The sequence below is a fragment of the Emydura macquarii genome, unplaced genomic scaffold (assembly GCF_026122565.2).
Source record: "Emydura macquarii macquarii isolate MOO-44397 ecotype Brisbane River unplaced genomic scaffold, CSIRO-AGI_Emac_v2 contig_1146, whole genome shotgun sequence".
In the NCBI taxonomy this organism is placed as follows: Eukaryota; Metazoa; Chordata; order Testudines; family Chelidae; genus Emydura; species Emydura macquarii.
In genome coordinates, this window is record NW_027131283.1 from 12,136,519 (window position 1) to 12,151,934 (window position 15,416).

Genomic DNA, 15,416 nt, shown 5'->3' on the forward strand with positions numbered 1-15,416 from the left:
CTGTCAAGTGTGCACATGAAAGAACATTCTCATGCCTTCAACGGGTGAGAGGTTACTTGAGGAACCACATAACCAGTGCCTGGCTATCATTGCTATTGAAAAAAACTTAATCAATCTCTTGATCTGAAGAGTGTTGTCAACAAATTGTCAACAGTGGCTACTCACAACAACAGGTGTGTCCAGCTTCAATAAGGTGAATAAATTGTTACAGACAGTATTTATCCCCATTCTATAAGGTATGATAGCAAAATCTTTGCTCCCCAATAATGGTCTTCACCACCCCTTTGCTTCCCTGAACTAATTATTGTAGTGTTGTCCCAAAGATACACACTCACTGCTTCTCTCCAGAAAGTACCACTTGCAGGCAAGAGTGATAATAATGAGTCCCAGAAACTAGTAAACATCTTTTTTTTTTTTGCTCCTGATTATAAACTATGCAACACAACAGAGTGTATTACCAGCAGCCCATTGACTTTTGAGCTGGATGCTGTACAGGCAGAGAAAGTTTAAAGTCATTCTTGGAAATGTGGAAACAGTGATTAGTTTGATCTAGATTCTCTGTATATACAATTGAAAGAGTTCCTACTACTCACTCTGACTGAACTACCATCCACCTCAAACCTCGCAGTTTCTTTCCCAAGTATAAGGTGCACTTTTTTTACCTTGCCTGAAAAACTAGAACATACAGCATTTTGTAAAATATTAAAGTGAGAAATACTGAGTTCTTCCCACAGGAGGTAGTGGTTCTGCAGTGTAGGGCATGTGCCAAAGGAATGGATTTATCCTTTCCAAAAATAAAACATAAAGCTGTACAGACCCCTTTCTTAAATTGCACAGCAGAACATTCTCAAGCCCTGTGGGAGAAGACAGAGAGAGAGGCTGAGAAAGCAGCTGAAATTGAAGCTAGCACAGTTCAAACTGGAAATAAGGTACATTTTACCAGTAAAGATAATCAACTACTGGAACAGATTAATATGGTATATTCTCCATCATTTGGATTCTTTAAATCAAGACTGGGGCCTGGTCTACACTGGCAACGGAGGTCGATGTAACGCCGCTTACGTCAACCCCCGAAAGTATGTGTCTCCACTGGCACATAAGTTCTGTCAATTTAAAGCATGGTAAAAGTCGACCTAATAAAACAACCTCTGCAAATGGCGTATTGCTGAATTCAAATTCCATGGGTCAAATTCGTATCAGTGTAGGCAGAGCTCAACGTAAATCGATGCCATTGGCCTCCAGGAGGTATCCCATAATGCCCCCTTGTGACTGTTCTGGACATTCATGCTCTGCTGTAACGTGGCCATGTAAACAGGAAACAGCTCCTCCACTCAAGCCCCTGGAAATTTTGAATTTCAATTTCCGGTTAAGACAGTGTGGAAAGAGCTTTGTAGCAGAACTCGTCATGGCGACTGCACGACCCAAACGTGCTCCATCATGGAGTCGACCAGAGGTCTTGGATCTCATCAGTCTGACTTAGCTCCGAGCCAGCAAAAGAAATTTAGATATATACGAGAAGATATCTTGCAGCATGTTGGAGAAGGGGCACAACTGGGATGCACAGCAGTGCCACATTAAGATCAAAGAGCGGAGGCAGGCTTATCAGAAAACTAGGGAAGCTAACAGCCATTCTGGCTCCTCGCCCAAAACATGCTGCTTTTACGAGGAGCTCCATGCAATTCTCGACACTGACCCCACCACTGTGCCACACACAACATAGATACCTCTGAAGAATCCCAGTCCAGGGTGAATAAGGCGGACTCTGTGGATGAGGAGGATGAGGAAAGCAGTGTGCAGGAGAGCAGGGGAATCCAATCTCCCCGAGAGCCAGGACCTGTTTGCTACCACAGAGCGCCCTGTCACTCACAGGACAGCGGGATTGGGATTCAAGGAAAGGCACATCTGGTGCATATGTGTGGCATTTTTTAGTGGTTATATCCCCAGTCCAGCTTCTTAAAAGGAGTTTGTGTTTTTGAGGGGAGGGTCTTACTGGGTGGTGTGCAAACTTCAGTAGAGGGTTACTCCCAGAACAGACTATTTATGTGCAGGGCCATTTTAAGACCTTGGTAGGCTCCTAGGCACATTTGCCTTTGTAGGTCCCCCAACCGAAATAACTAATTTAATTTTAAGCTATTAATAAATAGTTTGGTTTTTTTTAATAAAAAATTATATATAAATTTTTTTTCGTAGGCCTGAAAGTTTCCTAGGCCCTAGGCACTGTGCCTATTGTGCCTAATGGATAATATGGCCCTGTTTATGTGCAGAGGTATGTTCCAAGAATTCTCTGTGAATATCTCAAAAAATCTTTCATTTAGGTAATCTGTTAACCTTTGCAGAAGGTTTTTGGGGAGGGCAGCCTTATTTCTTCTGCCATGGTAGGATACCTTTCCAGCTACTCTGCTATTAAATGATCAGGCATCATCGCGGAACTTAGCATATCAGCATAAGGGCAAGGCCTATACCCAGATGCTTGCAGCAAATCTTCCCTTTCTGCCTGTGTTACCCTCAGGAGACTGATATCACACATGGTCACCTAGGGAAGATGGCGCAAGTTTAAAGTACCCAACCAATATAGTCACTCCGTTTTATTCCTCTGCCATGGATAGGGTCCCTGGCCGCCTCCCCAAAACTATTCCTAGTCCTAGTACTGTTGCAATGGGCATTATGGTTGTGACACTGGTTGCCCTATGTTTTCTGCTGCTATTATTCACCCGCAGTGTCCTCTAATCTGTTCTGCCCACCTCCCAGACCAGTCTTTGGCATGTTACAGGGGAGCCCAGTGATCCTCTCCTTGCTCAAGTGTGGATTGTGGATTTTAGTGCTAATGAAGCTTCTGTATAACAGATTCAAGGGCTCCTTGTTTACTATGTCTATAATGCCAGTCCGAACCTTCTGAGATGTACAGAATGGAATGCGGGTCTGATTTAGTCTTGTGAACATGAAGGAGAGTACTTTTTACATTGTAACATTTCATTTACTACTTTGGGTCAGCTAACAATGGCAACTTTATGCTTTGCTTGTATTACAGTAGACACCTCGGCCTTCGGCCTCCCTTGCTGAACTCCAGCTGAAAGACTTTCCCAGATTAGGAATCGGGAAAAACCCCCCGTGAGATGACATGTTCAACGAACTAATGAATGCCTCCGCAGCTGCTGACACAGAGCTCAGAGCCTTGAGAATGTCCTTTTCTGAAAAACTAGACATGGACATGGAACACAGAAGATCTGTGCAGGAGCGTGATACGCAACAGGAGATGTTGCGTATTATGAGGGATAAGTCTGATACGCTGAAGAATCTGGTAGAGATTCTGGAAGAGCAGCAGCAGGACAGACTCCCTCTGCATCCCCTCCAAAAAGCTCTGCCACTATCGCTTTGTTATCAGCCCCCACTCCCAAGTGGTCTAGGAGGAGATTGAGCAGAGTGCAGTACGTGCTGCACTCCACACTTGTGGAGGCGAGCAGAAGGACGTGACAGCTTTGCTTGCACAGTGGACATGCAAGGACTTGACAGTTGCTTGCACAGTGGCACTTAACAATGTCATGTTATCCTTCTTTCCTTCCATTAAAATGAATCACAAATAAAACTTTGTAGCATTAAAGAATATCTGTCTTTATTCATTCAGAGCTTCGGTGGGGAGAGAAGGGGAGGGTGCCGCAGGAGTGAGGGTGGGGGATGAGAAAGAAAGGCACAGCACAGACATACGTTACGGCAGTTCATTGCAAAATCAGTTTTTCAGTGCTTCCTGAAGCCAATGTGCTCTGCAGTTGGCTCTGAGTATAGCGCTGGAATCTGGCTGCTCAAAATTTGTAGCCAGCTTATGAGCATCCATGGCCCAACCCTGGAAGAACTTTTCCCCCTTCGTTTCATATAAATTATGGAGTACATAGCATGCAGATATAGCTGATGGGATGTTCTTTTCACTGATGTTAAGCCTAGTAAGCAGACATCTCCATCTGGCTTTTAAATGGCCAAATGCACATTCCACCAGCATTCTGCACTTGTTGAAACTGTTATTGAAATGCTCCTTCTCACTTTCCAGGTGCCTGATGTAGGGCTTCATTAGCCAAGGGAGCAAGGGGTAGGCAGGATCCCCTAGGATCACTATTGGCATTTCCACATCCCCAATGTTTATTTTTTCGTCAGAGAAGAAAGTGCCCGCCTGCATCTCTTTGAACAGACCTGAGTTCCAAAAAATGCGTGTGTCATGCACCTTTCCAGACCTCCCCACACTGATCTCGGTGAAATGTCCCTTGTGATCCTTAAGAGCCTGAATATGACTGAGAATTATCCCTTCCAGTATATGTACTCTGTGGCAGAGTGGTCAGGTGCTAGGATAGGGATATGAGTGCCATCTATTGCCCCTCCACCCCTCGCCCACAGTGTGGGAACCCCATTGCGGCAGACCCATCCACTATGTCCTGCACATTTCCCAAAGTCACTACCCTTTTTAGCAGAAGCCTTTTGATGGCGCTGCACACTTGCATCACAGCAGCTCCACTCCGAACCGATTCCCAACTGACTGGTAGCAGTCTGGGGTTGCCAGCTTCCACAGAGCGATGGCCACTCGCTTCACCACCGTCAGAGCTGGTCTCAATCGAGTATTCATGCGCTTCAGGACTGGGGACAGCTCTCAGCAAAGTTCAAGGAAAGTGGCCTTTCGCATATGAAAGTTATGCAGCCACTGGTCATAATTCCACATCTTCATAATGTAGGATCTCACCAATCTGTGCCTGTTTCCTGGGAACAGAACCGGTGTTCCATGGACTGAAGATGATGTGTGACAGTCTGCAGCAAATGGGAATTGTTTCACTCTATGGCTTGAGGCAGGGCAGCCTCAGTAACATTGCTATTTTCCATGCTGCGGCTCCTCTCTCGCCTTTGAAAATACTGCAGGATAAGCCGTGAGGTATTTGTGATGCTCACAATGATAGTGCAGAGCTGAGCGGGCTCTATGTCTCTCTGGCAACAGCATGCATGCGGCATAGAAAAATGGCACAAAAAAGCATTTGCAGTTTGTTTGGGACAAGAAGGGAAGGGAACACACTGCATCATGGGAAGAGGACAACCTTCCCAAAAGCCTCTACGGCTAGTTGCGCTGTGGGATAGCTATCCATGGTGCACTTCTTTGAATGTTGACCCAAGCGTGGTAAGTGGGGATGGAAGAGCCCGGTGCAAGGAGCGTGGTGTGATCACACTCCTGCGACTTCTAAAATTCAGTGGGTGAAAGTCGATTAAAAGTAAATCAACTTTAGTCTGCAGTGTAGATTTATCCTGGATGGATTTTTTAAAAATAGGTTTCTAGTTCAACTGACAAATTACTGATCAAGGTGCAAGAACCTCTGGATGAAATCTTTGGCCTATGTTATGCAGGTGGTCACACTAAAATATTATTTTGTTTCCTGCTGACTTGAAAATCTGTGAAAACAATTAAAAGGATGGTAGTTTGCATTTTCAATCCTTCCAGTGATATCTGTTGTATAAATTAAAGTGGACTTCATGTGCCCAAAGAATCAATGGTGTTAACATGACCCAAACACTGTCCAATAGATTAAAGGAAGTTCAGGGTTTGGTATACAGAGACCTCAGCCTGCTCATGGCAAACACATAATTAAAAATCCTTTTAAGCTTTTATTAAAGATATAGAAAAAGAAGGAAAAACAATTAAAGCATTTGAAATTAAAAGTATTAATATGGTTTTCATTCTAACAACATTTTTTGTTCCCTTTTCCTTTAGCTAGAAAGAATCTTTAGAAGGAAAACAAGGCTTTGTTTGACAGTCTATAAATGGTAATAACTGTCTGTCACATGGTGCTGGGAGAGACCAGGCTGATTCAGCCCCCTGCCACTGGTGTCCTAAGTTCCGCCTGGGTCAACTGGATCAAGAGCTCTGGCCTGAGGGCTGGGGCTGGGTGGTGAGTGAGCTCCTTTCCCACCCATGCTTCAGGCCATCTGGTGGAGCACAAGTCTGCTGCTCTATCTGGGCATGTAGCTTTCTGCCACCCATCCTGCTCTGCCGGAGAACTGGCAGGATTTGGAAGGCAGGGTGGCTGAGCGGCTCCGGAGGTGGACAGGAATGCTCTGGTCCCTATCCCGAGTTTCCTGGCCAACTTCCAGAAGATGAATCTGGAGTTCTTTTGGCCAGAACTACACTGTGTCTCTGCAGGGGCCCTGAGTCTCCTCCTGAAGGAAGTGAGACAAGGCCTATGTTGCGTCTGCAGCCAGGTCCACACCTTCCACCTCCAGGCTCTGAAGAGGCTCCTTTACAGCACAGGTAACTCGGTGTGGAGCACAGTCGCCACACCTTCCTCCGCAGCCTCCAAGGGCTCCGATACGACCGGCAGCTCTTTTTTGTCCACCTGAGGATTTTTCTGTGAGACCTCTCCAAGCTGCTGGTCTTCTACCAGGACCTCCTCCAGACCTGGAGACTGGTCTCTGCAACCAGGTCCATGGCAGCCGCTGAGGGGGCAGATATCCTCGCGGAGTCCCTGCTACACAATCCCATCTCAGTGTGCAGGTGGCAGAGTCCTACTTGGTACGCCAGAGGCTGGTTCTGGCAGATGTCAAAAAGATCAGCTACCTCCTGGACTACGACCGGGAGGACTGGGTGGATCCCCAAGCACTGGGCCAGCGCATGGGGTTCTCCACCCTTTGAACCCCCTGACACATACTCCAGGAGGTGAGGACAGTCTTGCCTCCCGCTGCTCGGGCCTACCTCAAGTGGGCCCTGAGGAAGAGGCTCCCTGCCCTCCCCTCACCCCAGGCCCTCCAGACCCCTTCATTGTGCCCCTGCCCCATGAGCCCCCCTCACTGTCCCCTCCACACACCCCGAGCTGACTGCGGAAGCCAGTGCGCTTCCGAACCTCGCCATGGGCATATCTCTACACGCTCGTGCTCCACACTCTCCATTTCCTCGCCCTCATGTCCCAACCTGACACCAAGTAACAGGACCTCTTACCAACTGTAGAGGGCGAGAGACCCCAGTGGGCCAGCTTGTATTCCATCTTAGTTCCACGGCCCGTTGGGGATATTGGCTGGGGGCTCCTTCACGGAGCCGTGAGCCTGTGCCTTTTGCAGCGTGAGGGAGATCCTGGCACACATCTACCTGGAGTGTGCCAGGTTGCAGTCCCTATTCCGGCTCCTCCAGAACCTCCTCCTGAGGTTCTGGCTGCATTTTCCCCACACCTCCTCATCTATGTCCATCCCACCCACGTCAATCTCCTCCTCGCCTTGAACAAGGTAGCCATCTACAACACCAGGGAGAGGAGGTTGGCCAGGAGGTGCTGTATGACTGGGGGGGCCTCCTTCCATTCCTCCGTCTGATCACATCTCCAAGCAGTGTTCCTCTGGGTCGCGTCTGCTGACTCCTTGGCTACATTTGAGGAGCAGTGAGCACTAATCAGGGTCTTCTGCTCAGTGTTCTTTTCAGGTTCCCTCCATTTAGCCCTTTGACCTCCATGCCCGTCCCTGTTTTTTCGTTCATTGTCCCCCATAATTAGTTGAGTCCAGTCCTGTAGCTCCTCCCCATAGGCTGGGGAAGGAGCTTTTAGCTGTGGGCGGCAAATAGAACTGGTGTCCTAAGCTCCACCCAGGTCAACTGGGTCAAGAGCTCTGGCCTGATGGTTGAGCTCCCTCCCATCTGCGCTTCAGGCCATCCGGTGGAGTCCGCTGCTGCTTAGCTGTGGGCGGGCACGTCCGGGTACCCAAATAGTACTGGTGTCCTAACTGGAGGGAATGGGAAAAGGCTGAGTAAACCCTGCACAGAATGGGTTAATAAGGAACAGCTACTGGGCTTGTTAGGCCAGGGACTATACAGGCTCCAAGGAAGGAAGGGGGACAAACAGCCAACAAAGAGAGACTCTGCAGCAGGAGGGTGAGCTTCCATTGATCAGTGGCTAGAGCAGTGAGGCCCCAGGGACCGCTAGGCTGGACTGTCTATTAATAGGTGGTGGTGGGTAATAAGTTGAAAATAAAGAGCACTGGTGGGAGCATAAAGCTCATGTCTGTGAATGGTTTGTGGGCACAGTGGACCTGAGCAGCAGGGGGGTCTCTATGAACCTGCTACACTGTCCATTTTGGGGAAAAGAGAACAAGTGAGTTGAGCTGGGCTGGAGCTGTAATTGTTGCTGCTAAAGTTGGATCCTGTTTCCAAGAAAACTAAACAAGAAAAACACACACAAAAGGGGAAAGAAAAGAACAGCAAAGATAAACACATTGGGGGGGGGGAGGCCACAGAAGAATGGGTGCAAGGGGGATTAACACAGTTTCACAGTTTGTTTGGGAGTAAGATGGCGCTGGTAGAGGCGGAGATGTTGATGTCATCTGGATCCCTCTCTCTCTGGCCCAGTCTAGTCGGGACATCTCTTGGGATTAGGATGATAATGGCAGGGCCCCCACATGGCTGGGGGGGGAAGGGTACACTTTAGCAGGGCCCGGAGGCCCTGGGCAGCCAGGCTCAGGCTGCAACACTCATGGCTATGTGTGTGGGATGGAGCTTGTGTTACAAGTTTGTACTGGGCCTGAAAAAATTATGCTGGGCCCTGGATGAAGGCCCAATGGTGATGCTGTGAATCCTGGGATCCAGAAGATAGTGGAGATGGCGTCTATAATGATGCTCACTTTTTTCCGATTCACCCATCTCTTACACAGCAGTCATTGTCAAACAGCTTCTTCTGCTAATTTTCCCCAAAAAGTGATGAATACTAGGGCTTTAAGAATCTTAAAAGAGAGTGATGGGTAGAATAGTTCATCCTCATTACTTTGTTCACAAGTTAGGCCTAATTTCCAAAACAGTAATTTTGGTCCATTGATTTCCTGTCCCATACTTTTCTTTATTAGGCATGATCTTAATGCAGTCTTTGAGTTATATCAGTAGGTCTTTTGGTTTGGACTAATTCACTTGGTCTCCCTCTTGCACATTTTCCCATCAACCTTTGTTGTTATAGGTTATTGTGACATTTGATAAACTTTCATTCACTGTTTACACTTGAGCTCATAATTAGGGTAAATTATCTCAACATATCCAAAGAGAGTGATAGAAGAAATAAACCAACAGAGGTGTTTGTCCTTATTAGTCTGACCCTTGGTAATTAAACAGTCAGGCCTGAACAATGAACCAGAAGGAGATTACAGGGAGAGTCAGTGGAATTTGGAAAGAGGGAATATGGAACTCTAAGGTAAAAGCAGAAAAGCAGAGTAAAAATAGTGGTTAAATCTCAGGAAAAGAAAGTCACAGAATGTTTATGCTACAAATGAGATCTACTGGTTGAAAGCTAAAGCTAAATAAATTCAGACTAGCAAATAATATGCTTATGTTTAATAGTCAGGAGATTAATCACAGGAACAGTTCCCTTAGGGAGGTGGTGGCTTCTCCATGACATGGAGTCTTTAGATCAGTACTGGTTAGCTTTCTAAAACGTCTGCAGTTTCCCCTATTCACTAGGCCAGAAACCCTGTCAAAGAAGTGTCTGGATAGAAACTGCATTATTTACATTGCCTGTGACTGTCTGCTCTGCAAAGGGCTCAGAGTTGGAATCCCTCCCAATCCCAGGCTAACAGCCCTAGCTGTGAGCCCAGTGCAAAGCTCAATTTCACAGCAAGGAGCCTACCAGCAGTGAAATAGACATTCTTGTGAGTCTCACAGCTGCAGCTATTTCACCAGCTCTGGCTATCAGCCCCAGGAATCCAGCTGGGAGCCCCACTCTGGCTGTCAGTGCCCCACACTGCCCCACTTCAATCAGAGCAAATGCTCCTGGTGAAAACATGAACCACTGGTGTGGGTAGAATGGACACCAACAGCCGATTTAATTGCTGAGGTGGTGGTAGGTTGACCTTATTCTGTAGTGTAGACAAGCCATCAGTGCTTGCAAGTGAGGAAGTATTGCTTCTTATTATGTGCCTGGGGTGGCTTTACATTTTCCCAGATTACTGGGTGGGAGCTGGAGTCGGTTCGGTTTTGAATTGCTAAAAGGAATTCCTAGATATTGAACGCAATCCTTATTGCTGCCAACTCCACCTGGCAGAAGGGTTACATGTGTGTTATCAATTGAATTGTTACAAAAATTCCAGTCAGTCACATTTGTGCAATCCCACTGGTAATGGAAGATTACACAGGGGAGTGGGTGATCATAATTTGACATGAAGAAACTTCATTCCATTTGAATGCTTATAAATAGATCTTGCACTTAGCTCCCAGGCTGAGTTTACAGTGGTGGCAGTTATAAAAACACAAAGCAGAACAAAACATCATTTTATTTGTAAATTGAGTAGGAGTAAAAAAACCCTGAAAAAAAAAACACCCACAATGATATTTTTTCTGTCACTTTTCTGAGTAAAATTGCAATCTCAAGATAACATCACTTGTAGCATGACCAGAACAAATTTTACAATAAAGTACTTCTCTCAGAAATTCTCTTTACTAATTTTACAGTTTTTTTTTTTAAATGACATTTTCTTTCACTGTAAAGGCCTACAGCTAGAAGATGCATCAGGGCCTATGGTAGGGGCTATGGGGCAGTGAGAGGGTCAATGACCCAATTATATTGAAACTAGGACATCATCCCAGTTTTATTATGTACTGAAGGAATTCTGTGCTAAACCAGAATTGTTACCCACACACTAGGGTATCCCACCTTTACCCCAATCCATAGGGCTTCAGGTATAACCTGGTTAAGACACCCCCACCCTTTCCCAATCCGTAGGGCTCTGGAGGAAAGGCACCTACCCTTACCCAATTCACGCTCAAGAGCTCAGGGTCACCCTTTCCCAGTCCGTAGGGCTCCGGATGTAACCTGGTTAATTGAAGTACCCACCCTTTTCCAATTCGTAGGGCTCTGGGTCTAATTCTCTCTGGGTTTGCAGGATCTTTTACCAGTGAAGGAGCCTTACATAGTAATATCCTTATTCTCTATTTATTAACAATTACCAAAACAGAATACACATGCTAAACATACAATGCTCACCACTCCCAATAATGCAGATGAACTTCTCCTGGTGACCAATCAGGATTAGATCATCTGGGAACTCCAGCTTCTGCAATGCATAGCTGGCAGGGTGTTGGGATCTGGCAGCTCTGAATTCTTCTTGGGCTGTGTCTTGGAGATAGGTTCCAAAGAACTTCCTTTGGGACCTCACTTTAGATCGTTAAAACTTGTGTCCGGCTTAGCTGTATCTTAACCAATCATTTTAAACTAAAGTACTACCAAACACCAATCCTAGCCCATTATGGAACAGTCCTTTAACCAATCATATCCCACCTTCTTAAATGATTTAAACAGTGAACAATGAGTTATGCAACAAGCAGAAATAAGCAAAAAACCAGACAGAAATCTTTCAAATGAACAATAGAGAATTGGATACCATAAAGACAAAACAATAAGAAGTTTAGATTTTACAACCACAACAGTTGGTAAATGATTCCTTTCCAGACTGAATGCTATCAAACAAAGATTTTTTAAGCATCTTAAGATCCATTTCTTTATCTTGTGGTGGTAGGTACTATTAAGACAGTAGCATCTTCTTAACAGCCTGATATTACATTGTTTTGAAGTAGTTTCAGGAAGGTGAAGATGTGACCACCTGCTACTTAGCTTATGGCTGCTGCCTCTGCTGATATGGCTGCTATCGCTTAGCCCAAGAACAAGGCCTAAAGCTTAGCCAAAAAAACCAAGACCTCAGACTTACACAATGACCAGACACCATGTGGGTTCTGAGTGATAAATTTGTTCCAAAATCTCAGTTTCCCAAAGTAGTCTAATGACAAACTCTTACACAGCAAAAGATTATATCTGAAATAAAAAATCTTCCACAAAATGGATAGAAGTTCTATAGTCTTCACATTATGGGGAACTAACATAAACAGCTGCTCTTTGGCCATAGGGACCAAATGATTAAAGGAATTATTGCAAATCTTTGAAGATGATTTCAGAGACTTACTGAAATACAAAGCCAAACCCTTCTTCCCCAGAGAAAAATTATAAAACACCACTTTAAAATTAATCTCCAATTTAGGGAGCCTCCTTCACCAAAAAAATGAGCTCCGGGGAAAGGCAGCTTTACGGATTTCTGAAGCCTCACTGGGCATCAAAGGGTAATGTTTCAGCCCCCAAGATACGTTTTCAGAAATCAATGAAGAAACAGAAAATTCAGAAACATCATGGGAGCATTTTTTGTTATTAATGTATCAAACTTTTTTTCCACGTTTGGGGGGTGGTAGCAGGGGTTGGTAGACACAGAATTTGCTGGTGTAAAGCGTCAGAGCCCATTTGGGTATACTGATGCATTCTGGGATGAGACGAAAGAGACAGGTCAGGCCTGGCATCAGCTTCATGAGCACATTGTGCAGTGATGTGTAGTTGTAGACAGGTCTCCCATCCACATCGCGGAAGTGGTAGCGGCGGGCGAGGTCTGGGCTGAGCAGGACCTTGCCACTGTGACACATGATGGCGGGATCCAAGGCCAGGCCCACCACACACTTGCCACTGACTTCAGGGCTCTCTGAATTAACAATAATCTTCTGCATCAGCACGGTCCACAGCGCCGAGCCTTTGACCTCCTTCAGCACCGCCTCCGTGCGGACAATGCCGGGCCACAGAGACACGCAGGCCACGCCATGGGGGCGCAGTTCGACGGCGCAGTCGGCGGCCAGGCGGTCGCAGGCAGCCTTGCCCACGCCGTAAGGCACATCAAAGATGTAGCGCAGGCCGCCGACAGAGGAGATGATGACGATGAGGCCGCGCCCGGCCGGCACCATGAGGCGGGCGGCGTAGTAGGCACACAGATAGTGACCCCGCAGGCCTGCGTTGTTGACCTGGTCCCAGAGGGCCGTTGGGCTCTCCCAGAAGGGCAGCCCCTGCTGGGCGATGATGGCATCCACCCCAGAGAAGGCGTTGTTCACCAGCACGTCCAGCTGCCCACCCTCCGCCTGCTGCAGCTGCTCAAACAGCGCCGCCACCTGATCCTCCTCCGACGAGTCGCACACCACGGGCACGCAGCGCCCGCCCCGGGCCGACACCTCCGCCGCCGCCTGTGCCAGTGTCTCCCGCTGCCGGCCCGTGATGTACACAGTGGCACCTGCTTCCGCCAGCTGTAGCGCGACTCCTTTCCCCACGCCCCGTGAGGCGCCGGTCACCAGGCACACGCGGCCTGACAGCCGCCCACCGCCGGACATGCTGCCTGCTGTGGGAGGGGCTGTGCAGAGCTGGCCGGCCAGGGGAACAGCCAGTGGCAGCAGCACCAAAAACTGGGGACAGGGACTGGGGAGACTAGAGCCGTGCCGGATGTAGCACGCTTAAATGCTGACCGTGCCTCTCCCGCCTCCTTCAGCAAGACACCGCCCTACCCCGCTTACACCAGGGGAGTGGCCCGTGCGCGGGAGACACCCCTTGGCTCAGGCCAAGCCTGTTCCCCCAGGGCGGGCAGGGGCAGGGCTGGGTCATGCCAGGACAGGCAGGTTGTGAGGCAAGAATCGCCTCTCCGCCAGCAAGAGTAGCTGCTTCCTACTCTTCCCCTCCCCTCTGCGCGGGGTTGGGATGGTACAACATGGCTTTGAGTCAGAGTTCAGCTACTGAGAACTCTTGGTACAAGCACTGCACGGCATCTTAACCCCCTTCTCCCTGTACACTAGCTGCGCTGTACCCCGAACTGAATGAAGGGAGAGACAGAACTGAGTTGAGCTTTTACTAAAATTAGACAATAGCTTCTGAGCTCTACATTCTCTGGAGCTTTCTCTGCAACATTTATTCATAGGATCAGTCTGTAGAGGAAATAGAATCAGCGGCTCCCAGCACACACACACTGCATGACCATGACGATGCTGTACAGCTACCACAATTCGTCACACATTATAGAAACAGAATAACAAGAACTTAGCTGTCTTGACAATTGCAATCAGGAACACACATTTGTAGGCACCCTGTACTTCAGGGGCCTTGGAACTTAATTGGGAGTTTTACAGTTGGGAAGATCCTGGGAGACTACAACTCCCATGATGCTTTGGGGAAAAAGGAGAGAGACTCTTTCCTTTCCAGGGACTGATAGAAAAGCATGTGGGGGACTCCGTTTTGGTGCTGGGGTGGAGTGCAGTGTAGTCTGGAAGCTGCTGGCTACTGCCTGCTGCTGGCTACTGCCTGCTGTCAGTGTCTCAAAGTTGCTGTTGCCAGAGTCTCAAAGCTGCTGCTGCTTGTTGCCTGGGTCCCAAAGCTGCTGCTGAGAGAGCATCTGCTGGAGTTTTGATCAAGCAGGGAGCTTCGGAGGTTGGTGGCATTGCCCAAACCAGGGCAGGGACAGAGCCTGGAGATGACTGAGGTGGGCCTGCAGTGAAGGCTGTGTGAGTATCCCCCTTCCCCCCTCTGTTGTTTGGGGCAGGGCTTGTAAAGGAAGGGGCACAGAGAGAGACTTTGACTGGGCCTGAGAAGAGGCACATCATGGGCTCTGAACTCTAGGGGAGTGTACACGCTGGAGATATGGTAAATGGAGATGGGGTAAATAGTGGCCAATTAGACAAGTTTCATTTATTACTGTATACTATTTTTATTAATTGATTTATTCAATTGCCCCTGTGGATTTAAAATAATAGTTATATTTAATTTCAGTCTGTTATGCCATTTTTCTTTAATTTGTTAAGTAAAGGTGTGTTAACTCTAATTTAAGTACATTGGATGTTTAGTTTGCATAATTGCAATTGTTGAGTTAGACCTATGTCTCAGATTATTATAATTATTAGACTAGGTTTAGTCCTGGAAGCTCCCAAGGCCTGTTATTGAGCATGTGTAGGGCCAGCCAGGTGGAGGCACCACCAATTTTAAATTCCTTTAGAAGTAAAGGGACTGCAGCAGAGGGGTGGATAGAGGATTCCCACCTATCCTAAATCATCACTGGGATACTCAGGGTCTCCTTTGTTGTCAGCAGCCTTAGGCACCCTTGCACACCAGTGAGTGTTGCCTGCTCCCACATAATCCAGGAAAGGAAGAGGGTTACACATGCATTACCACTTGATAGGATTGCTCCTCCACTAAAATGCTGGTAGATGTGCTGTAGAATGGATGCCAATGAAAACGCGTGCAAGAGTAAATACGAGTCTTGGTGAGCCATACGGTAGTGACACAGTACAGTTAAAACCTTGTGATACAGTTGTCACTCAGGAGAAAGGAAATATAATATAAAATAATATAATACTCCATACTCCAAAGGATTGACCAGCTCACCCACTTTATTGTGTCTTTATAGTGTCCATATTTATATGTCCATATTGACGATGGCAGTGTTGGCACCACTGGATCAACTGAGCGGCAGTGGAGACCCATTCAATTGATCTGGAAGTTGACGCTGTTAACCCACTCCCACAAAAAGATTAACATTGCATCAGTGGGAGGGCATTTCCCATCAGCATAGCGTAGTAGAGACGCCACACTACACAGAAG

General features: G+C 47.2%; 1 protein-coding gene across 1 annotated transcript; it reads right to left on the reverse strand.

Moving 5' to 3' along the window:
- Positions 1-12,178: 12,178 nt before the first annotated feature.
- Positions 12,179-13,165, reverse strand: LOC137152215 (dehydrogenase/reductase SDR family member 1-like). The gene has a single exon (XM_067546783.1). The coding sequence runs from the start codon at positions 13,163-13,165 to the stop codon at positions 12,179-12,181; it is 987 nt and encodes a 328-aa protein (XP_067402884.1).
- Between the last annotated feature and the right edge of the window lie 2,251 nt (positions 13,166-15,416).